The sequence below is a fragment of the Drosophila nasuta genome, chromosome X (genome assembly GCF_023558535.2).
Source record: "Drosophila nasuta strain 15112-1781.00 chromosome X, ASM2355853v1, whole genome shotgun sequence".
Taxonomy (NCBI): Eukaryota; Metazoa; Arthropoda; class Insecta; order Diptera; family Drosophilidae; genus Drosophila; species Drosophila nasuta.
The window spans coordinates 6585906-6609278 of record NC_083459.1 but is presented as its reverse complement, the minus strand read 5'-3'; the positions used below and the strand labels follow the sequence as shown (position 1 = coordinate 6609278).

The window sequence follows — 23373 nt, the reverse complement described above, 5'->3', positions numbered from 1 at the left end:
TTAACAATAAGCAAAAGCAATAATAAGCCGAAAGCCAAAAGCACAAAAATGCGAAAAGCCAAAAAAATTCAAATCAAAATAATTGTTTAAACAAAACAAAAACAATAATTGCAAAGTGCAGCGTTGATTTTTCAACAACAAATCGCCTTTGTTTTTGGTTGTTGTTGTTGTTGTTGTTGTTGCTTATTTTCATAGCTTTTATGTTAACAGTCGGACGAAAGAAAGAAACAGAATACAGACAATTGAAAATAGAAAATAGAAAATAGGAATCGGAAAACAACAACTAAGATAATAAAAAAGCAAAGGAAGCAAAGATTTTGGTATTCTTATTGTTGTTATTTCAAATTCAAATTGCAAATATTTTATTGCATAAAGTATACATTGTTTGTGTGCCTGTGTGTGTATGTGTGTGTGTGTGTGTGTGTGCTAGCCATATATCATTTCGATTCCATGTGCAAGCACTAAATTCTTGAACATAAATCATTTATACGCATATGCTAAACACACACACACACAGACGTACAAACATCGCATTCTTTACATAAGCAAACATCACTTTATTACAGCAGCAGAAGTTCAAAGTACAAAGTACCCTCCTTTTGCCTTGGCCAATCTTTTACGATCCTTAGACAAACAAACTTTAAAACAAAACGAAAAATACGTTTCGACTTTGAATCATTTTGCACACATTCCCATTTCCCATTCACACAATCAATCGCACGCACACACGCACGAAGTTTATGTACTGAACTTTAACCTTATATGCCATATATACGTTTATTCTATTATTCAGATTCATTGGCACACGCACCGTGACACGTGTGGCAAACAAAAGGCAACCCACAACGCCATTGAACAGCATCGCCAGCTCCAACGATGGCCACGTTCAGCTGGAGATTGTCTCGCAGCCGGAGCAACAGCATCGGGCTCGCTACCAGACCGAAGGAAGCCGCGGCGCCGTCAAGGATCGCAGTGGCAACGGTTTCCCCATTGTCCGGCTGACCGGATACGATAAGTCCGCCGTCCTTCAGGTGTTCATTGGCACGGACATCGGACGTGTGGCGCCGCACATGTTCTATCAGGCATGCAAGGTGGCCGGCAAGAATTCGACGCAGTGCAACGAGAAGAAGGTCGATGGCACCATGGTCATTGAGATTGATTTTAAGCCCGAAACCGACATGACCATCACCTGCGATTGCGTTGGCATACTGAAGGTACTTTACTTCCCAACATTCTTAACATTCATTTATACTAAACTGCAAATTGAATTTCTTCTCTGGAACGCAGGAACGCAACGTCGATGTGGAGCATCGCTTTCCGGAACATCAGGCGCAGAAGAACAAGAAGAAGTCGACACGTTGTCGCATGGTATTTCGCACTCAGCTAACTCGCGACGATGGCACCTCGGAGACCCTGCAAGTCTGCTCCAATCCCATCATTTGCAGTAAGTATCTCTTAAAGTTGCAATTACAATTCTTCAACATATATAAATGCAATGCTCTTCTTTAATGTTAAACAAAAAAAATAGCAGAAAAGAAATGATAAAGATAAAGAAAATGATTGAAAAGATATTTTTGTTTAGGATATTTAACAAGTCTTTTAATACCGAATAACCGATAGATGGTGCTACTTAGTAAGCAAGTAAGTGCTGTTGTTTTATGTTTGCCTGGCATTTTCAAATGATGATAAGTCACTTTTAAGCTCTACAAAGTAACAAGAGAGACGATGAAATACTAGGCGATCAGAAACCAGCAGCAAGCAGAAATGCAGACATAGTCAGTAAGCATGTAGGTTGCTGTATTATTGCTTGCTGCTGTTTTATGCTTGCTGGCCTTTTCAATACTTATTTTGCTACTTTTTAGTCTTTTAAATTATAAAGTTGTACGTTCACATACCAGGCGAACATAAATGAGAAGCAAGTAGAATAGCCTGCTATTTATTTACTCCACGTGGACGTAGTTATTATTGTAATTATTATTGTTGGTCACTTCAAGCCGTGAAGAATGGCTGAAAAGTGCAATGTCAGCAAATGAAATACCAGGCGAACAGAAATCAGTAGCAAGCAGAAATACAGACATACTCAGTTTGCCTAGAATTTTAAATGGGAATTTCTTCTCAACTTTCGTTTCAACAAAGTAACAAGTCAGACGATGAAATACCAGGCGAACATAATTGAGAAGCAAGTAGAATTACGTGCTATTCAGTTACTCCACGTGGTCGTAGTTATTGTTGTTGTTGGCCACTTCAAGCCGCGAAGAATGGCTGAGAAGTGCCAAGTCAGCATATGAAATACCAGGCGAACAGAAATCAACAGCAAGTCATTTGGCGCATCCTCAAAGTATACTACAAAAAATGAAATTTAAAATTTAAAAGTCCGTTTAAGTTTGAATAGAATTTAACAATAATTTAAGATTACGAATTTGAAATCTTGGTAAATTACTTTAGCACTCTACATCAAGTTGATACCTTATTTACTATTGGTATTTTTTGCTTATTCCTTATAATTTCGTTATTTCCTTCTTACAGCTCAGCCACCCGGTGTGCCAGAGATTTGCAAGAAGTCGCTCAACTCCTGCCCAGTCGATGGCGGCTTGGAGTTGTTCATCATTGGCAAGAATTTTTTGAAGGACACACACGTTGTGTTCCAGGAGACCTACGACAGCGTTAATGCCGACGATCCGGCAACGGAAATCGCTGTGCGCCAACAGCTAATCGGAGGAACAGCCGCACTTTGGGAGCAAAGTGTGCTGCCCGACAAGGAGTATTTGCATCAGGTAAATACACAGAATTTTTCCTATTTCATATTGATTCATTAATGACGAAAACATATTTGTTTAGACGCATTTGATATGCACAGTGCCGCCGTATCTGCATCAGAATCTGCTGAAGCCGGTCAGTGTCCAAGTGTCAATTATGTCGAGCGGCAAGAAGAGTGAGCCCCATAATTTCACCTATACACCGAAGGGCAGCTATACGACGCTAGCGGCGGCCAGCACGTTAAGTAGCACAATGCACAGCCAAGGTATTTATTTGTTGACTATTTCTACCTACAAAATGACAAACCAACCAAACCAAAAAGAAAAGAAAAAAGACAAGAAAAGAAAAGCAAAGCAAAAAAAAAGCAAAAGTGCCCCCCACAGGCATCATGAATCATAACCGTAACAAGCGCGATTCAAACATGATCATACATATAACAACAATACACTCACACATTAAGCACAACAAATAAATACAAAAATTATAAATGAAATATATATATAATAATGTATATATATAGTATATATTGTATATTGTCAGGTAGTCGCAGGCAGGTTGAACGCAGTTGAACGCACTATATCGTTAGCCTATCTATCCAATTCAATACATACATACATAATTACTCGTACATACATATATACAAATATATCTTCTATAACTACTTTATTCTCTCGTACACTCGTGCATAAACACCTACTATGTATGTATGTATCAACATCACAACATTCAATACGTATGCGATTTTAATCGTTAGCCCAATTAAAAAGCAAAACTTCTTTCCTTTTTTTTATTTGCTCAAATAAAAACAAGTTTATCGGTTAGCTAATCAGATACGTACTAGTTGAGCCAATTGAAAATGAAATTTAAGAGAAAAACAAAACGAAGAAACCAAAAAACAAACCAAAGCATAAATGATAATCTACTATTTTAATTACAATAATTTAAAACCTCTTATAAAACACTTTAAGCCTTCATGTGTTATTCTGCGATCTAAAGATTAACATTTAAACTAAGAAACTAGAAATTCATTTAAAGAAAAGTAATTTCTGTCATTCAACTGAAATAGTTTTTTTTTGATTATCCAACTTTTATAATTTCATATTATCAGTTATTATAATTTTTAAGACATTTAAAACATGAATATTTCATTTAACTGGGTTTTCACTACCATCCTCCTGTTTTCAAACTTTTCGGAATGGTTTCATTGAATTTTTTTTGCATTAAGTATTTGCCTGAATGAAACAAAAAATCGATACAGAATAACGCATGAAATTATAACAAAAAACGATCATATAATATTTAAGTAAACGAATTTTTAAAGAACTATGAAAAGAAAACGAAATATTTAATATATTTAAGGTAAATTATATGCAATTGTTAGGGACCAATGTTTTCACAGGGAAAACGCAATGAATAAATTATATTCATAATCATAATAATAATAATAATATAAATAACAATAATAATAATAATAATATAAAATAATGATAATCATAACGAAAGGCGACGCTACCAATATCGATGCGACGCTACACAAAAATCTTCCTTCCAAGCTCACAACTTACGGAGAGTTTCCAATATGCGAAACTAACTCTACTACTGGCTGAACATTTTGCCGAACCGATATTCAACTGAAACTTAGATCGAGATCGAGAAAACTGATCGAAACAACTCTGCGGCGTGAATGTGAGAGAGGCGATTTTTCCCAAGTTGTACAGTTATTTGTTTTTGCTTTTGGCTTTCGCTTGCATTTTTCTGGGGGAACGTTATGAAGCAGCAGCCGAAAGAAGTCCATCTTTACTTTGAGAACTGTTCACTTTGAGTTGAGTCAAGTTTGAGGGCAACGCGTTGCTTAAGAATTCTTCTTCTTGTCACAAAGATTTGCTCATGAGTTGGGAGACATTTTTGCAAACATGTTCGCGGTCTCGTTTTGGCAGGTGTTCTGTGTGTATGGGTATCTGTGTGCGTGTGTGTGTGTGTCTGTGTCTGTATGTGAGTGTGTTTGTGTGACTGTATGCGAGTGTGAGTGTCAGTTTGTGTTTGAGTGTGAATGGCATTTTTATACGTGCGACATGCAGAGTTTTCTTGATCACGTTTCTTCCGCCCGCAAATGAAGCCAGCGAAGCCTGCAGCAAACGAAGAAGAAATCGATAATCGATAACCACGATAACCAAAAACAATGCAACCATTCAGCAGCGACAGCAAATGCAGAACAAAATCGTAATGAAGAAGATGAAACAGAAGAAGCAGAAGCAGAAGCAGATGATGAAGATTAAATTAAATTAAACAAAAAACAAAAAAAAAGAAGGCAGCCATTATCATTCTTGTCAGGGCCCCCGGCAGGAACTTTTTCGCAACACTAATTACAAAAAAACCAAACCAAACCAAAAAAAAAAAAAACAAACAAAAAAAAAAAGAAAATATATAAAAATATTTTTACTTTATTCTTCCTCCCCCCTTCTCTTAGCAATTTAGGTGCTCAATATACTATATAGTCAAATATGTAACCATTTTGAGTGCTATAAAATGCAATAAAGAAAAGAAATCTAGTCAAGAACATATCCCCCAAATTAAAAAAAAAACAAAAGATACAAATCTCATGCCAAATATAGAATACATAATCAAATAAGCCACAATATTAAAAGGCAGAAAATACAAATGGAATACTATAATTATATGCACACACAACAAAAGAATTTGAAACCCTCAAAAGCCATAAAACAGAACATAAAACAGACAAGCCAGAACTGATGTTCAGGATAACTGCAGGGAGCAGATCATCGATCCACAACAGCATTACGTCTCTTGGACACACGGCCACGGAACGATCAACTTTAACGTCACAGCCCAGCGATCTCATCATCAAGCGCCCACACACCGACACATGGAGCTTCACTGCACCAATTTTTTAGGGTACTGGTTATACAAAACAAAACAAAAAAAAAACAAATACTGAACAAAACTGAGAAAAAAAAGTATTCAACCACTGACCTCGTTTGACATTTCGACCACCACATTTATATGTCTCCAAACAACTTATATATAAATCTCCATAAAACACATATTTTGCTACATTAATATTAACCCAAAAAAAACAAAAACAAAACAAAAATCTATCTATACATAGTACATTTATTTATACAGTCCCCAGAAAATAACACACAGCTCAAACTTCAAATATATACATAAGTATTTTAACACGCATATCGATAGTCCGATACATTTTGCAGCTTGGCGTTGCCACATTATTTACAGCGTGCGCGCTGTTATCGTCCACTGCATCGATATATTTCATAGTGCAGCGCACTTCACGCTTTCAACTTTTTTCGATCAATTCAAAATGGCGCGCGTCCAACATTTTGTTATGTCTCACAAATCCTCATGCTCATCAACGATTACACAAAAAAAAAAAACAAACAAAAATATTTTTTCTCGTTCTCAAAAGTTTTCAAGTCGCTGGAAATACACAAAAATAAAGGAAACTGAGGAAAATCCATATATATATTAGTTTCTTCTGGTTATAGTAACTACACGATATTATATTCTGATTCTGACCAAGTGGTTTTGAGGCTGATCAACTGCACACGAAACGGAGAAGAGAAACACACACTATTTACGTTCTTTAAGAGGTAGTGATGGGACTCACCTAGAACGAGTGGAATTTCAAGCATTGCTCGCACTTCAGAGCCTCAACATTACGCCTAGAGAAACCTCAACGAAACAGTATTATAGAATACAGAAATATGCAGAAATGGTATTTTTATTGCAGTTGGTGTTGGTGCGCAGTTGTAATTGTCCTTGAACCACACGGGTCACAATGCTATATAGCCAATTTGGGTGTGGGGTCTATATGATATAATATAGTACTATGAATAATATCGCACACAATTCTCTCGTAATTCGTACTTAATCATTTAGCATTATCATACTAACCCTAGACCTCAAAAAGAAAAGAAAAAGGAAAAAAGAAAAAGAAAACACCATACATACACATACAATATGACCTTTACCACCACACACAAAACAAAACCAAAATAATAATATAAAATTCCCTAACTAGATTTATAAGCAACGCATTAAAATATTTAGTTGATAATGATTTTAGTTTTTAAAATATTACAATTTAAGCTACAGCTGGAAATTGCCACGGAAAGCGAATGTTTTGCTGAGTGTGAATAGTTTCGTAGTTTCGATGCGATTTGTGAGTTCTAGTTTTGAGTGTTTTGAGTGTGCGCTTTTGAGTGTCATGCATTTGTTTGTAGCTTCGCGTGCGTTCGCCTTGTGAGTGTTGTGATAATATCTCATGCTTTTTTGGTTTGGATTTCATCACAAAAAACACATGGCGTATACTTGATTTTATTGTATGTAGCTTGGCGAGAGTTTTTTTTTATACTTTTTGCGGTTGTTGTTGTTCCTGTTGATGATGATCAGTCTTTGCGAATGAGTGTGTGAAGCTTAAAGCAACTAATGAATGAATGCGTGAATGTGAAGAAGAATTTGATTGCATTTTGAAAGCGAGCGAGGAACGAGCGATTGTACCTGGCAATTTCCCAGCAAAACTTAAAATTATAATCGTATCATAAATATGCATACATACATTCTACTACTATAATATATATATATATATATAAATACGCTAATAACTAGCCCGTAAGCTCTAGGCCTCAGTTGCCTTAAGTAGACGACCCAACGAGGGCTTGGCAAAGAGAGCAAAATGTTTTCTAGTGATAATTTTAGCATTTAAGTTCGAGTTTTTTTCGATAGTTTCTAAGTCTTAGGCAATGCAAACATTTGCTCTCTATGCCGCACACCCCAAAAAACATTTCCCTCTTACTCACTCACTCACTCTCTGTCTCTCTCTGTCTTCTGTCTCTGTCTTATACACTCAATCTCAGTCTCCTACAAACCTCCCAAAGAAAGCGTCGCCCCTTTTTGCGCTGTTCTTTGTAGTGCAATAATTATTATTTAATTACATTTTTTATTTGTTTTGATTTCGTTCGTCGAGTTTAGTTTAATAAATATTCATTTTTTTTGATCCACCACCGACCAAACCCCACAGCCACCCCCTAAACCAAGCCCCTCCACAATAAAATCTGCCCAATTGCCACTGCCTGTGTATTAAAGACACAATTCTTGTACTTGTAGATGTTGGCAGTTTCATGGACACAAGCAGCGCACCCTCCGCTGCTGCCGTCGCCGCCGCCGCCTCCGCTTGGGACACCTCAGCCGCTGTGGCGGGAACCGCGAACGTGGTGGAGACAAAGCATGAGATTGATTCAGGTATGATGCCGCCACCGATCACCACACAAATACCGATGGGCCTGCGACGTTCCTCGCTGTCGGGTGCCACGCCGATGATCACCGATCAGCAGCTGGTGCAGCACTTGAGCGTTGCCAGCGCAGCGGAGGCAGCCCTCAAGAGCGAACTCCTCGACGAGAATAGTTCGCACAGTCCGCTAACGGGTGAAGCATCGCTGCACTCCCCAGAAGCTTTGAATCCCTGCAGTCCGAACACGGCGTTGCAGTATCATGCGCACTATGCGCGCAAAACGAGTCTGGACACGATCATGTACGATCAGTCGAATAGTCTGCCCGGTTTCCCGGTGCCAGCGACAGCAACAGCGGCCGCTGCAGCCACCGCAGCGGCTGTGGCCGCCGCCGTTGATTTGGATCCCGCTGCCGTGGCGGTCGCCGTTGAGTTGGCGGTGAAGAACGAGATCGTGAAGCATGTGGTGCAACAGCATCAGCAGAATCAGACGCCGCAGCAGCAGCAGAATCCACAATCGGCCGCCGCATCGGCAGCCAATGTGCACAAGTTCATCGATGATCTGACCAAATCCACATCGGTGGTCAACAGCAATGGGACAAGTGAACCGGCGTTGTTTACCACCTCGGCGGTGATCGATCATGCCCTGACCGATATACTGCAGCAGAAGGTGAATGTGTTGACGCATCAGCATCCGCATTCGCAGCACGGACAGCAGATGCAATCGTCGTCGGCATCGCCAACGAATGTGCTGAAGCGCAGCATTTCGCTGAGCAGCAGCAACTCGAGCAACAATTCGCTGTCGGGCAGCGAAACCTCGCCGAACAGTTCGCCCATCACCCAGGACATCATACTGAACTCGGAGCCAGCCGCCGCTTTGGGCGCCGGACTCCCGCTGCAACAGTTGGCCGCCGTTCCGACAGCTGGCGGTGCCAGCGGAGCGCTGTCGACGGACATCATCATGAATCCGGCGGTGTCGCCATCGACCATTCTCTGTTCGGCGAATGGCGCTGCGACGGCTGTGGTGCCGAACATCTTGGCACCGCATCAGGTGACGATGGCCAATTCGATACTCAATGATATCGCCATGCAGGCGGAGCCAACGCAACAGGATGCCGCTGTCGCTGCGCTGGCGTTGAGCAACATTATGATGAGTCCACCGAATGCCGATGTCGTTGGCGATGCGTTGCCACCGACGCCCGCTGTGATGCAACCCGAAGTGGCAGCCACCGCAACGTCGACTGCGGTCAGTAATATGATCATTAAGGCGGCCGCTGATTTTATAACCACACAGGAGCAGGAACAGCATCACTACAATCATCATCATCAGCATCATCAGCAGCAGCAGCAGCAGCAGCAACAACAGCAACATCATTCGCACACACATTCACACACGCATTCGCACACACATTCGCATTCGCATCCGCATCCCCAGCAGCAGCAGCAGCAACAACAGTCGACGAATGCGGGCGCCAACAGCGCCGATCCCTTGGTCAATCTGCTCTTGAATCACACGAAAACACCGGAAACTGTCGCTGCCGAAGCGGCTGCCGTCGCCGTGGCTGCTGCCAGTTTTCCCGCCCTGTTGCCGGTTGTGCCCGTTGTGCCGGCACCACAAGAATCTCTAATCGTTGCCCTCGCCTCGGAGAATGCGTTGCAAAAATCGGTGGCCACCGCCGCTGTGACCACCAATGGAGCCGTGATGACCCAACAGGCATCGGCGCCCAGCAATGCGGGCAGCATTCTGCCCGCTGCTGTTGGCGCTGTCGCTGCGGCTGCTGCCGTTGCTGTGCAGCCGCCGATACCACAGGAGTTGACCACGATGTCCGATCAGGATCTGATCAGTTACATCAATCCGAGCACCTTCGATCAGCGTGAGTACAGAAAGAGAGTTGTTACACATTCCGTTTTGAAATTGTTATAAATTCAATTCTAAATCTAATCTTTTCTTTCGTTTGCAGTTTAAACGGCAATCAGATCAACAAATTTCAAACTATTGGATTATTTTTCATCAAAACAAAAACTAAGCGGGAAACCACACAGGCCTAAATCCTAAGCATAGACATAGATACACACACACACACACACACATCCACATTTATATGGACCAAATTTTGATGGTAAACAGAGAAGAGATGTCCACAACAAATTCTTCTCTTAACACCAACACACACACACACACACACACAATTTTTATAGTTTTAACCACAATTTGTTAAGCTCTAGAACCTGTAGGAATTTTTTTTTTTGTTTTTGTTAAACTTAAATTGATTTTTTTTTACAAAAGTCAAATTATCTCAAAAATGATAACGACTGCCATATGAATACATGAATAAAAGAAGTAAAATATCAAAAAAAATAAACAAAAAAAACACACACACAACACAAGCAACTAAATAATAAACAGACGCATAACAACAAATTCAAATATTATGAAAGAGCAAATTTATGTTTAATTTTTTTTTTTTTGAGAAAGAGAGAGTTGCAATTATTTACATCGATTTATTATTAGTTTGTGTATTATTTCGTTGCGTTTATTATCCCGAAACTTTCTGAAAGTTGAAGTCTGATTTGTTTATGCAAATATCATTTGAGTTTGCAACATATAAAAATAAAAACAAATATATATAAATATTTTTTAAACAATCTTTTTTGTTAAGGGGTTTGCAAATCAACAAAACGTATAAAGAAAGGAAAAAACACAAAAAGGAAGAGAAGAAGTAGAAGCGAAGCGAAACGAAACGAAACATGTATAAATATTTATAGCTACGAATATGAATATGCGAAAATTCCAAAAGACTTTTTTATTTAAAGAAAAACACAACCCAATCTTTTTTTTTGTCCTACTGTTAAAGTTTTAAATGTTTAAATTATATATCGAAATGAAAACGAGATACAAGATAAAGATAAAGGAAAATGAAAATGTAACTAAAAATTATTATTAACATTACATATACATATATTATTACTATTATGCGTATGATTATATTACTATTATTATGATTATTGTAAACATTACTATTAGTCGTTGCTATATGTAGACACGTAGTCAGAGTTACCTAACAAATCTTATTACATGCAGTTGTATCCCTATCACACACACCCACACACACACACAAACATATATGTATATACTTTATATAAAGTCAAATCTGGGCATTACGTATACGACGTATGTTCTTGTCTCCTGTTTAGTATTACAACAAAACTCCCCCCAAAACAAAGAGAAATTCGATAAACAAATTGGAAATTGAATTCCAAAATGACACTCGCGAATCAATCAACAATAATAAAAGCAAACAATAGAAACCCCTCTTTACAACAAAAATAAATAAATAACAATATGCATTTGTATACCTCTAGCTAACCATTTGTTGTACGATATTTATACGTAAATATTTATTATACATAATATTAAAGTTTAGAATTTGATTTTAAAGACGAATTTCGCCGACAGTTATTTGAATATAAACAATAAACAACAAAGAAAAACAAAACAAAACAAAAACAGGCTGCTACAATTAATAATTTCGATAGAAATCACAAAAATGAAACAAATCCCACAAATGGACGAAGGAATTCAAATGCTATTAAGTGTTATATAAATGTGTAAAAGAAAACAATCTCAGAGATTGCGTATATACATATATATATATATATATACATATTTTGCGGTGATTTGCAACCGAATAAAGGATTTATATTAATATATATATGTATATGTGTATCGTTACCTTCATTTTTTTTTATTGTTGTGTCATTTGGCCGAAAGCAAAGGAACAGGGAATTGATAAAGAGAGCTGAAAAAATATAAAGAAACATTGTTATACTACATGAAATGAAATGTATTTATAAAATATATACACTTATTACAAAAAAACGAAAAAAAAAAACGAAAACATACAGAAACTAAACTGAATGTATTTTTGATGTCCTTATTGCCGCAACTTAAATGAGAAACTCTATAACAACGGAAAATATATATATATATTTGTATACGCCCACAAAATCGTACGCGTTCTTTCGTATCCGTATTCTGAAGGTACCATGCATAATAATAATAAAATACTTGATTGTTTTAAACTAAAGAAAGGCGCAGAGATCGCATAATCATATGTTATACTTGTATTGCCATCTCTTTTTACTGCACACGAACTTGCAGCCCCGTCGTCTCACTCTAATTGATGTGAAAATGAAAAATGAATAAAAATCTATATTACAAAAATTAATGTTGTGTTTGGTAATTACTTTTAAATACGCAAACCAATGCGTTTCTTGGGTCGCCTAGGATCCTGCGACGGAGGATCCTCTAGAGGGGACTGAGACTGAGACTGCGTTTGTGATTGCGACACCTCCGCTTGGCGATGCAGCGCATCCAATTGGTCCATTTGCTGTTGCAAAATCGTATGCGTTTCAATGCCATCTTCCGTTGGCTCGATATTCTCCTTCATCATAATGGCATAATTGAGCCAATACTCTTGATATCTCGCCGTCTCCTCAACATCATTGTAATCAGGTCGCTGAGCATCGCTTGAGTATTAACTTCGATAAATATTCACAACACTTTCAACTACTTACACGCGAGTTCATTTTGCATAAACTATTTTATTTTTCAATTGTTTACAAAATATATATATTCAAGCAACGCTTTTATTTTTTATAATGCTAATAAACTAGCACTGCACAAACACGTTCATATATTCAATTTAAAAAACAAAGTCTACTTAAATGTATAAAAAAAACAAGCTACAATTTGAAAATAAACTCTGTTGTGGGCAGCGCTCGCTTTGCGCCATGCGACTGCCGTATCCAATCCGTAATCACAGTTTCTACATTGCTTGTGCCAAAGTGCTGACGATGCCATTGCTCAAAGTCCTCGCTGTGCAGGCGATCAGGACACACAAACACATGCGTCACCTCTCCATTCGCTTCGTCAGCCAATTGTCCACCATGTTGCATAAAAAGCAATCTTGCCAATTCGTCTGCTTTGCGATTGTAGAAACAACCCGAGAATTTGGCAAATATATTTATGCCTCTGTCGCCCAGCAATTGCATCTGCAATTTGTCCAACTCAGCTTGCCCAACATGCTCATCATTCAGCTCAGCATCGGTGATATCCTCCAGCACTTCCTGCAACTCCTCAACGCTGCACAGCACATCGGTGTAACTATCGCCCAGCTTGTCGAAGCTTTTATCAAACTGCGCCTGCAGTGCAGACGTCGCTGACAACACATCCTTGGGCCGTAGCTCGATCTGTTGCTTCTCGCAGACGCGCAGCAACCAATCGAGGCGCAAAATATCATTGGTACGCGGCTGTTGTTTCATTAAACGCTCCACCAAATAGACGCGATCACCGCAAATGCAAATGCACTTTGGATCGTTGGGCAGCGGATTCTGAACGATTGTGCCACCATTTTGGGCGGCAAGTGTCTGCAGCTGTTGTTTGCTGTGTCCACGCCGTCCGCTCAAAATGCAAAAGCTGAAGCCGTCGAAGAGCTGTGATCCCCGGACCAAAGGTTGGGCATCGTAACGCTTCTCGTAGGCAGCCAAACCGAGGCGACTTCGCTCCGAGGGCGTCATCTTTTGACGCTTGCGCTCCGACGTAAAATCACTGAGATCCACATGTCGTTTATTTAGTTTCTTGATTGCACCGCGACCCTGTTAAGTATATGCATTCAATTAGAGTTAAATTTACGCTGATTTGTTTGATGTTCGACTTACCTGACATAGCTCTGTGTACTCCTGCAGGGTCATACACTCGTTCCACACCTTGTCATCGCGCATGAGCTGTGTGCGTGGAAAATGCAACGATTTGGCCGTGTAGAATGCTCCATTTGGTGTCAGATCAGCTGCCTTGACTTGCAGCACAATCGATTTATCGGGTTGTATCCAGACATCGGGCGAACCCTCCTTCTCGTTGGGCTTATAATGATACCACAGCGGCGGCGGTTCAGTGCCAGATTCATGCCAATGAGGTTTCAACTCGTGATGGAGCACGGCACGCTGACGCGAATTGTTGGCCACGCAGCCAATGCTGTAGACTTCATCGCGACCGTGTTCGCCGGCAGGCTTCAGCACGCCCAGCAGAAATGATTCAATGAATGTACGCTTGCGATTGTAAAAGCCACCAATGATGAGCACATCAAATTCTGTGATGAGTCCCTCGATATACTGCAAAAACGAAAGAAAAGGAATTAATACAAATATTCATGGGAGCATGAAAATGAGCAACTCACATCTGCTTTATCCTTGTACCAACCGCCGCCAACACGCACTCCTGGCTTATAGATGGAGTTCTGTTTCTTGAGCACAATGCCCTCGGCATTGGAGTCCAGCATCTGCTGAAATAGTTGATTGAAGTGCTCCAGCGAACTGATCTTTTCACCCTTCATTATCTGCAGCACGCCCTGCTGTTCGTTGAGCAACTCCTGCAATTTATATGCACGCTGCACATACGTCATGTCCAGCAGACTTTCGCCATTCAAATACAACAAATCGTAGACAACAAAACAAGGTCGCCAGCTGCGGTCCGGTTTCAAATGTTTCACATCTGTGTTTTCGCCCTTTTCGCGGTATCGCAACTGTTGCGTATCCCAGATCATCATTTCACCATCCAGTATGATGGACTCCATGCCCAGGGGGAGCAGTGTGCGCAGATCTGGCGTCAAAGTACCATGTTCGTAGCTGTCGCCAAAGCTACGCGTATAATCGGCGCCATTACGAGAAATGTACTTAAAGCGATTGCGTGCATAATGCAACTGAAAGCGTTCACCATCCATTTTCCTCTCCAGATAGAGCACATCCGACTGCATTAGTTCTTCAATTTTGCCAGGAAAGCGTTCGCACAACATCGGACGTATCTGCTGAAAGGGTTCGATGAACGTGTTCAAATCAATCACCGGATGATTTGTTGTGCTGCTCGTGGGTGGCATCGCATCCGCTGACAGCGATAGTTTGTTATCCGCCAGCAGATTGCAAATGCGTCCCAGATCTGTGCAGCGCTGATACATGTCCTTTGCCAGCGGATCGAGTAACCCAAAAATACGCTGCTCACCAATGCCAAGGCCCATCGACTTGAGCAGAATGCGTATGAGCCACTTTTGCTCCTCGGGCGAGGCGAGCTCCGTGAAGCGGATGAGTTCGCGTTCCTTGACTACAAAAGAACGTTAGAGAGTTAGAGAAAAAGAGGCGCGTCGTCAGTCATTATTGCTTACTCGTTGTATCCTCGTTGGCTATGAGATCGAGCATCTCGTGAATTTGCTTCAGTGTCAGATTGCTGGGAGCGTTGAAGCAGCGCGGCAAAAGCACCGCATGTACCACATCGCCGTAGTCACGAAACGACGACCAACTGCGATGCATCAGACGCGTCGCGTCATCAGCTGAAGAGCAATATTTCAAATTATTAATATGAACATGGGGTAAAAGAGAACATTGCACATACAATCTTTGGGTAGCTGAAGAACGCGTGTGTACAGGCGACCCAAGGCGGTGATTTGCAGTCCATAGTTATCGCGACCACGATCTGCGCTGGGTATTAACAGCCTCAGAACCGAGTAGAAGCTGCTACGGCCATCCTCAGCTTGGGCAGCCGTTACATTTGCGCTCTGCCGAAATGCGGTACGGTGTTTGCAGAAGGATTCGTAATAGCGGCGCAAGATTAGTTCTTTGCGTTGTGTATTCTTTGCCGCCTTGACGCGCTCCATCATCTTGCAAATATCCCGAAATTTAATCGTGCTGGCGATATCCGTTTCCATTGTTTTAATTGTATTCTGCTAATTTCACCATCAAAACAAGTCGCACCCAAATAATCAGCAACAAGTAGATGTGTTGAGTGACCGCACTTGAATGGCCACACTGCCGACTGCTGCCTGCGCTTATCGACAGAAAATATATCGATTTTCGTCTTCAGGGTGACCATACCCATTATACGCATGTACATGGTATTTATTGTCAATTCCACGTGCGGTCACACTGCTTTTCATCTGTCAGCATTTATTACAAATTTATACAAAACAAAAATTAGTAAATAAAAAGCAAGCAAACAAACATGTTGTATCTCGAGGATTATTTGGAGAGAGTAAGTGCAATGTTTAAGAAAAGTAAACAATTGACAGCAATAATTAAACACTGTGTGCGTTGTGTTTTCATTACAGTGATTGAGCATCTGCCACAGGAGCTGCGCGACCGTTTCACAGAAATGCGAGAATTGGATTTAGCGGTCCAAAGTAATTAGCAGAATTTACTGTGTACAGTTTGTGCTGTATTAATTTATGTGTATTCTAGACAACATGGACTCGCTGGACAAAAAAGTCGCGTTTGTTCTTCCAGCAATGCAAACGCGGCGAACTTCAACACGAATCGATGGACACAGAGTTTCACGGTTTGCGCGGCGAATACTTTAAAGTGATGGAGGACGCCGACGAGAAGGTGGCAATTGCCACACAAATCCACGAACTAGTCGAACGCTACCTGCGTCGCTTGGATAGCGAACTCTTCAAGTTCAAGTGCGAACTAGAGGCAGACAACAATGGCATCACTGAAATTCTCGAGAAGCGTTCCCTTGAGCTCGATGGCAACAATTCGACAGCGGCCACAGCATTGTTGCTGAGTATGAATCAGAAGGAGAATCGTTATTACAACACTAACAACAGCTGCTTGGCTGTCAACAACAATTCCGCTGGTCTCATCAACAGTGCTGGCAACAACAGCAGCAACAATAATAGCGGCGGCCCCAACAGCAACAACAACAGTGGCAACAACAGCTTGCTCGTGAATAATGCCGGACTCAATAGCATGTCAAGCAACAGCAGCTCAGGTGGCCATCACCATGGTCACCATCAACGACATCGCAAGCTGGAGAAACGTCGCGAAACCATTTGCACGGTGCCCGTGCAAGAGAAGCGTGCGAATCTCAATCACTCGCTGCCCGTTGCCGCCAACAATGCAAGCAACAACAGCAACCTGCTTAATCCCGTTATGGGCAATCATGTAAACAGCAGCACCAACAACAGCGGCGGCGGCAATCTGGCCACACATGTCAGCTTGCCTGTTGTTGGTAGCGGTGGCAATAATGCTGCCGCCGTCTCGGCAGCTGTTGCCGCTGTTGGCAACGTGGTGCGCCAACAGCAGTTGCCCACGCAGCTCGGCGCACACAATGTGCTTGGTAACAATGCCAACAATGTTGCGGCCGCTGCCGCCGCCGCTGCTGCAGCTGCTGCTGGCGTAGCGGTGGGCAATAATAGCAATGTTGGCGGCGTCACAGGTGCTGGCGGCGCTGCTGTTCCGGGCAGCAACATGGTCAGCTATAATCTACAACAGTTGGGCGGCGGGGCAGCTGCCTCGAGTGCCATTGCAGCGGCGGCAAGCCAAGCGATTGTGGCCACCCAACAAATGCCGCAAGGCAGACGCACCGCGAGCCTGAAGGCAAGCTATGAGGCGATTCATGGCACTACGGTGGCAAATAACCCAGAGTTTTGGTCCGCGGCGGCGGCGCACAATAGCAGCATGCAGCCAGCGACTGGGGCGCTGGGCAATAATGCGCATTCGCAGCAGCAGCAGCATCATCACCACCAGCAGCAACAACAGCAGCAGCATCAACAACAGCAGCAACATCAACAGCACCAGCATCATCATCATCACCAACATCATCAACACCATCAGGAAAAGAAGCACAAGAAGTGAGTTTATCCTTTTCCTAATCCCTACGTTTTTGTTACCTGTTTCCTGTTATTTAACTAATGTTTCTTTTCCGTTTTACAGAAAACTAAACAGCAGCATTTCGATGCCAGGAGGAATTGCGGTTCAATCGCTGGGCGGCTCTTCGTCGGGAAATTCCATTGCCTCCTCATCGTCCTCGATGAGCGTCGACTCTGTGGACATGTTGTCCTCGGCAGCCGCCGCAGCAGCTGCTGCCGCCGCCTCATCCTCATCGACAGCTGCCGCGGCTTTACAACACGCTAATCTCACTGGTCATGGACTCGCACTGAATGCAACAGGTAATCAATTGACCAACGCAGGCGGCAATCATGTATCGGCTGCTGTGGCAGCCAATGTTGCAGCTGCTGCGCCCGTTGGCAATTTGCCCACAGTGAACAGCGTGGCAGGCACATCGGGCCTGGGAGGATTGCCCAACCCAGGCTTGGCACCGGGTGCCAATCTCACGATCAGCGAGAGCGGTTTGGTAGTGGAGCAAACGAACGAGGGCGAATGGTCATATGATCCGAATGAACCGCGCTATTGCACCTGCAATCAGGTGTCCTATGGCGACATGGTTGCCTGCGACAACGATGCTTGTCCCTACGAATGGTTCCATTATCAGTGCGTGGGCATCACACAGCCGCCCAAGGGCAAATGGTATTGCCCCAAGTGCACAGCGTCGATGCGGCGTCGCGGCAATCGAAAGAACTGATGCCCAATGCGACCAGCGACATTTGATGGATGAGCAACATCAACGTTTCGGAGAATTCCCCCCGCTTAAATATTATTCAGTAAATCATTAATGAATAGCTTACATCGATTGATGAATACATATATTATGTATTTGCAATCATTAATAAATATGCAGAATAGTTTCATTGCATTTGTCGCATGCGAGACAAGAGCTGCTTCTAATGCTACTTTCATGTAAACTTGCTAACTGCTAATTAATTAATCGTATATATAGAGTACATATATTATGTATTTTAAATAATAATAAATACAATTTAAAATTACCCACGTTCATCTCATGCGATTTTCAATAACAGAAGAACAAATTTTCGATTCAAAATAATTATTTGTTAATAGCCGGAGAGTATTGATATAGAAATACTGAAAAGTACCCAAAATCACTTGGTACTTTTCAATGTCTAATGCACGGTTGCCATTGTTGGTACAAATGTACCAAAGCTGGTACATTTTTTATGCGTTGGTACATTGGATCCCTTTTTTTCATTTTGGTACATTTTCAATATGCCTGGTCTAGAATTTAAATTTTTCATAAAATTTTATGTTCACACATATTATTTTAACAAAGGGCTCTGTTCCACCAGACACAAATTGTATCAGTTAGAAATTTAACTATGACTAACACTGGAAAATATCGCATACAGTCGATTTACGACGTATTGTGTCAATTGAGAAAATATGTATGCGCCTATCTAAGGTCTATCACTACGTAAACAGTTATATATTGTGAATCACAATTTATGAAATACAAACAAGTAAGAAAGTTACAGTCGAGTGTGATACCCGCAACCCATTTTCAATAAAAGCAAAATATTGCGGTTTTTTTTAAATATACCAAAAATACAAATATACTAAAAATATACCACATTCAATATACCAGATTGTCGGTCGAAGCAACTAAGACCCCTAGTAAGTAGGTGGTTTTGCCCATACAAAAGTATTTCTTTAATTACTTCCACATTTTTTATCTAATCGCAATCAAATCAGAAATCATAAATACTATAGTTATTATTGTATACAACAAAATTCGTCGCTGTAGCTTGAAAATGACGCTTGTTATTCGATATTATTGATTTGGGGAGTGGGCGTGGCAAAATTTGAAACAAACTTGATCTGCGTGCAAGCATAACAAATGTTGTCGAAAAAATGATAGCTCTATCTTTTATAGTCTCTGAGATCTAGGTATTCAACCGGACAGACGGACATGGCTAGATCGTCTCGGCTGTTGATGCTGATCAAGAATATATATACTTTATATATATATAGAATATATACTTTATATATATATATATAGAATATATATATCTATATACTATACTAGGGTCGGAGATGCCTCTTTCTACCTGTTACATACATTTCCTGCCGGCACAAAGTTATAATACCCTTCTACCCTATGGGTAGCGGGTATAAAAATCTTTCGTGAAAAAATTTGTGGTACATTTTTTCCAAATTTTGGTACAACAAACTTTTTTGGAATGGCAACCGTGGTCTAATGGACCGAACGAGTGTTATACCAAAAGTACCAGCCATGCTTTTCGAGCTTCCAACTGCGCTAACTCACCATTCTTTGCTTCACCTTCCTTCGTATGGGAAAAAAACCGTTACTCGGTTATTAATATTATATCATTCGTTTATGCAAAATGCAGTTTGTTTTTACGAAATTAAAAACATTGACAATATAACACTCGAATGATGAGAACATTATATTGTAAACGGTGTTTTAATATTTATAAAAACAGAATTAATAAGCTCATTAAAACGACACTACACTTCTCACCCGCGCTTTGCAAGTTTTCTCGAAATGCAACTGAAGTGTAACCAGGTAAGGATTTTTTGAGTTTTACTTGTCCTTGTCGTGGAGCTTAGAAATTTTGCATACGGTCACACCCTTACACAGGTGTTTTTTTTAATGAAAGCTCTATTTTAGAACAATACTTAAAACATTGTTAAATATTCGTATTATTACATTTATTTATTATTAAATATTAAGATAATAAAGCAATCCACCGATTTGTGGTTTATTTTTTTAGAATATATGCGAAGTCGACATTTTATATAAATAACACATTCATATAATTAAAAGAAAAATATGTAGGGAAAATACTAATAATAATAAATATTCATAAAAATAAATATTCGAAGCAATTTAAATAAATGGCGGCCAAAAGCATATCGATACAAATAACATCAATACATTCGATATATGTGCAAGTGCATAAAGTGACGGTCACACTGTACACAATACGCTTTGTTCGCGTTCCGACAACACTGCACCAGCATAAAAAAAAAGTGTACTGCAAGCTGAGAGAAAGAAAACAAAACGCAAATAAATTAGCAGCAGTAAAAGCAGGAAAGGAGCCAACGAAGAAACAAAAAAGGGAAGAGTCTTTCATTACGCGCTCGCAAAGGTGACAAATAACGGCCTCAAAATTGGCAAAATACGCAAAAATAAGAAAATGAGCTACAATGAGAAAAGTGAGGCCATCACAAAAGAAGAATGGCTGCAGCGCTTGGAGCAGTTCCCCTTCAAGCAAGCGGACATGAATCGTTTGATCATGAATTATCTGGTGACAGGTGAGTGCTCTCACTCTCTCTTTCTACTTTTTGCTCACTCTTTGCCATTGTTAATATAAACATCCTCTCTCTCCCTCGCTCTCTCTGCTGCGTAGAAGGATTCAAGGAGGCGGCGGAAAAATTTCAACATGAAGCCGAATTGGAGCCCAGCGTTGAGCTGAACAGCCTCGATGATCGCATCCTCATACGCGAAGCGGTGCAAGCCGGCCGCATTGAGGAGGCCACGCATCTAGTGAATCAACTGCACCCCGATCTGCTGGGCAGCGAACTCTATTTGTTCTTTCACCTGCAGCAATTGCAATTGATTGAATTGATACGCGCCGGCAAAGTGGAAGAGGCGCTCGCCTTTGCCCAATCCAAGCTATCCGAATCGGGCGAGGAGATTCGCTTCGAATTGGAACGCACGCTGGCGCTATTGGCGTTCGAGAAGCCGCAGGAAAGTCCGTTTGCCGACCTGCTGGAGCAATCCTATCGACAGAAGATTGCCAGTGAGTTGAATGCGGCGATATTGCGATGCGAGCACAGCGAGGATTCGACGCCCAAAATGATGTTTCTACTCAAGTTGATATTGTGGGCACAGTCGAAGCTCGACAAGCGATCAATCAGCTATCCCAGCATGAAGAATCTGGAGACGGCGCAAGTGGAGCCCAAATAAATGCAACGAAACAAAAGGAATGTATACTCGAGAGCAAGATAGAGAAGGAGAAAGGGGCGGGCAATAGGGCGGGCGTCAAGAAGCGATTAAATACCAATTTCTATTTCTATTATACAAAACACACATATATATATGATTATTATTATTACGATTATTATTATTAAATGTACGCATTAGGATCGAACTTATGTTTGCAATTTGAGGCGGAAACAAACAAAAAAAAGTGGGCAGTGTTCTGTGCTCCCGTCGCAATTCACATTCCCGTCCTCGATACTCTGCCATCCTCTTCCTCTCACCAGCCAAACAACATATCCATCGCCTTGTTCACCAGCCCAGAACTCTTCTGCGGCACACTGCTCTTGGGCGATACCTCGTTCTCCAGCTGCGCCTGGTTGTACGCTTGCTGAGCCAGTGGACGAACCTTTGGACGCGGCAACGTTGGTTCCTTCAGCCCCGGCGACTTCAGCTGATTGTTCTCCTTGTCTAGTACCGACTCGTCGGTGCAGCGAGTGACGCCCACCATCACATTGTTGGCAATGATGCGTAGATTGTAGTTGAGTGCCTTGTCGCTCTCGATGCGCGATGCAAAGCGCACATGCATCCAGTTGCCACTCTGCGGCGCATGCACCACATCCACAATGGTGCCGCACATGGTGAAATGCTGCAGTATCATTGAACTGGCGCCCGGCGAGAAGCCAAAGATGGTAACCCAAAAGTCGATGGCACGAGCGTGGTGGGACGTCGGCGATGTCAGTGGTGAAACGCTGCTGAGCGGCGAGCAGAGAGCACGCATGGAGGCATTAATGGCATTGGGCGCATACGAGTCATTCAACTGTGCTGTGGGCGGATGACAGCTCTGGTTGAGGCTGTAGTTGGAGCTGTTCAGATGCGATGTCTGCAACAGGTTCAGGTGCGTACGTTGCGGTGTTGAGCCCAAGTTTTGTTCATTACGCAGCGAATCAAAGAGTCCTTGGGTAGGCGGACCAGCTTGATGGCTAGCTGTGTTGCCGCCACCGCCGCCGCCAGCGCCAGTCATGTTAAGGCCAGCGGCGCCACCCGTGAAAAGAGTGCGTGTCCCGAGTGTGGAGCGATTCAATTGATGCGGATTATTGTTATAGCCCAATTCTTGTGGCGTGTTTGGGTTACTGGGCGATGCTGTGAATGTACACGATATATATATAGACTATATGTGACTCCTTTCGAATGCTGCTTACCGAAGCTAACGTTGTAGCGTCCTCCACCCATCTTAGGCGACAGCGTGTTGTTGTGAGGCGTCATTGCTTGTGGATCGCCCATGAGAAATGGCGGCAAATATTGACTTTGATTGCTGCTGCCCGGACTGCTGATGGGACTACCAAGTGCCATGGGTTCCATTTTGATTGCGCTAGTTAATTTTACTATATCTGCGGAAGCTCACACAAAACAACACAAACTTCTAGTACTACACTCAAGCAAACGTTTTTTACTGTATTTCAAAAATGATGCCTGCCTTGTTGCTTGCTCGATTTTGTTGTCTGCCAGCTGCGGCACAAGTGTTGCAAAGTACTTTTATCGATAGCAGCTCGATAGTTAGTATTTTTGTGTTGAGTGTTGAGTAGGTAGGTAATAGCGAAAGAGCATTGTGCTTTGTTCGATAGTTGACCGTAACTAGTATTTTTAAAATAGTGTTGAGAAT

General features: G+C 41.6%; 5 protein-coding genes across 9 annotated transcripts in view; 3 read left to right on the top strand and 2 right to left on the bottom strand.

Moving 5' to 3' along the window:
* Window positions 1–11468, top strand: part of LOC132797012 (nuclear factor of activated T-cells 5) — a 54505-nt gene extending 43037 nt beyond the window's left edge. For all 4 annotated transcript variants that reach the window (XM_060808418.1, XM_060808416.1, XM_060808417.1 and 1 more), the window contains 6 exons: window positions 794–1214; window positions 1288–1444; window positions 2527–2774; window positions 2839–3022; window positions 7903–9897; window positions 9985–11468. In XM_060808418.1, the coding sequence (XP_060664401.1) occupies window positions 794–1214; window positions 1288–1444; window positions 2527–2774; window positions 2839–3022; window positions 7903–9897; window positions 9985–9989 (3010 nt within the window). In that variant the 3' untranslated portion in view covers window positions 9990–11468. The remainder of the gene's footprint in view (window positions 1–793; window positions 1215–1287; window positions 1445–2526; window positions 2775–2838; window positions 3023–7902; window positions 9898–9984) is intronic.
* Window positions 11469–11572: 104 nt separating this feature from the next.
* On the bottom strand, window positions 11573–15875 carry LOC132797013 (DNA ligase 4). 2 transcript variants are annotated; one of them, XM_060808420.1, is made up of 8 exons: window positions 15465–15875; window positions 15238–15402; window positions 14260–15176; window positions 13745–14194; window positions 12602–13681; window positions 12272–12543; window positions 11928–12200; window positions 11573–11823 (listed from the first exon to the last, which is right to left on the bottom strand). In XM_060808420.1, exons 1-5 carry the CDS (start codon window positions 15775–15777, stop codon window positions 12770–12772), a joined length of 2757 nt encoding a protein of 918 aa, XP_060664403.1. In that variant the 5' UTR covers window positions 15778–15875; the 3' UTR covers window positions 11573–11823; window positions 11928–12200; window positions 12272–12543; window positions 12602–12769. The 2 variants fall into 2 exon arrangements, with proteins under 2 accessions (XP_060664403.1, XP_060664402.1); XM_060808419.1 differs by having other exon boundaries at window positions 11573–12200.
* A 109-nt stretch (window positions 15876–15984) lies between these two features.
* Window positions 15985–18743, top strand: LOC132797014 (inhibitor of growth protein 3). The gene is given in 5 exon segments (XM_060808421.1): window positions 15985–16098; window positions 16177–16248; window positions 16307–16326; window positions 16328–17700; window positions 17783–18743. Coding segments are annotated over 5 exon segments (2142 nt in total). The 5' UTR covers window positions 15985–16070; the 3' UTR covers window positions 18432–18743.
* A 1969-nt stretch (window positions 18744–20712) lies between these two features.
* On the top strand, window positions 20713–21818 carry LOC132796254 (glucose-induced degradation protein 8-B homolog). Its single transcript, XM_060807350.1, has 2 exons — window positions 20713–21043; window positions 21139–21818. The coding sequence occupies exons 1-2, from the start codon at window positions 20926–20928 to the stop codon at window positions 21696–21698; spliced, it is 678 nt and encodes a 225-aa protein (XP_060663333.1). The 5' UTR covers window positions 20713–20925; the 3' UTR covers window positions 21699–21818.
* A 24-nt stretch (window positions 21819–21842) lies between these two features.
* Window positions 21843–23219, bottom strand: LOC132796252 (nucleoporin Nup35). Its single transcript, XM_060807349.1, has 2 exons — window positions 22913–23219; window positions 21843–22853 (listed from the first exon to the last, which is right to left on the bottom strand). Exons 1-2 carry the CDS (start codon window positions 23070–23072, stop codon window positions 21991–21993), a joined length of 1023 nt encoding a protein of 340 aa, XP_060663332.1. The 5' UTR covers window positions 23073–23219; the 3' UTR covers window positions 21843–21990.
* Between the last annotated feature and the right edge of the window lie 154 nt (window positions 23220–23373).

Bases quoted from the DNA above. Each gene is read 5' to 3' on its own strand.
- LOC132797013 (XM_060808419.1), bottom strand. From the start codon at position 15,777: ATGGAAACGGATATCGCCAGCACGATTAAATTTCGGGATATTTGCAAG. The intron at 15,403-15,464 runs GTATGTGCAATG...ATTGCTCTTCAG, and splicing joins TCTTCAGCTACCCAAAGATT to CTGATGACGCGACGCGTCTG. The intron at 13,682-13,744 runs GTAAGTCGAACA...TATACTTAACAG, and splicing joins AGTACACAGAGCTATGTCAG to GGTCGCGGTGCAATCAAGAA.
- LOC132796252 (XM_060807349.1), bottom strand. From the start codon at position 23,072: ATGGAACCCATGGCACTTGGTAGTCCCATCAGCAGTCCGGGCAGCAGC. The intron at 22,854-22,912 runs GTAAGCAGCATT...GTACATTCACAG, and splicing joins ACGCTACAACGTTAGCTTCG to CATCGCCCAGTAACCCAAAC.
- LOC132796254 (XM_060807350.1), top strand. From the start codon at position 20,926: ATGAGCTACAATGAGAAAAGTGAGGCCATCACAAAAGAAGAATGGCTG. The intron at 21,044-21,138 runs GTGAGTGCTCTC...TCTGCTGCGTAG, and splicing joins CATGAATTATCTGGTGACAG to AAGGATTCAAGGAGGCGGCG.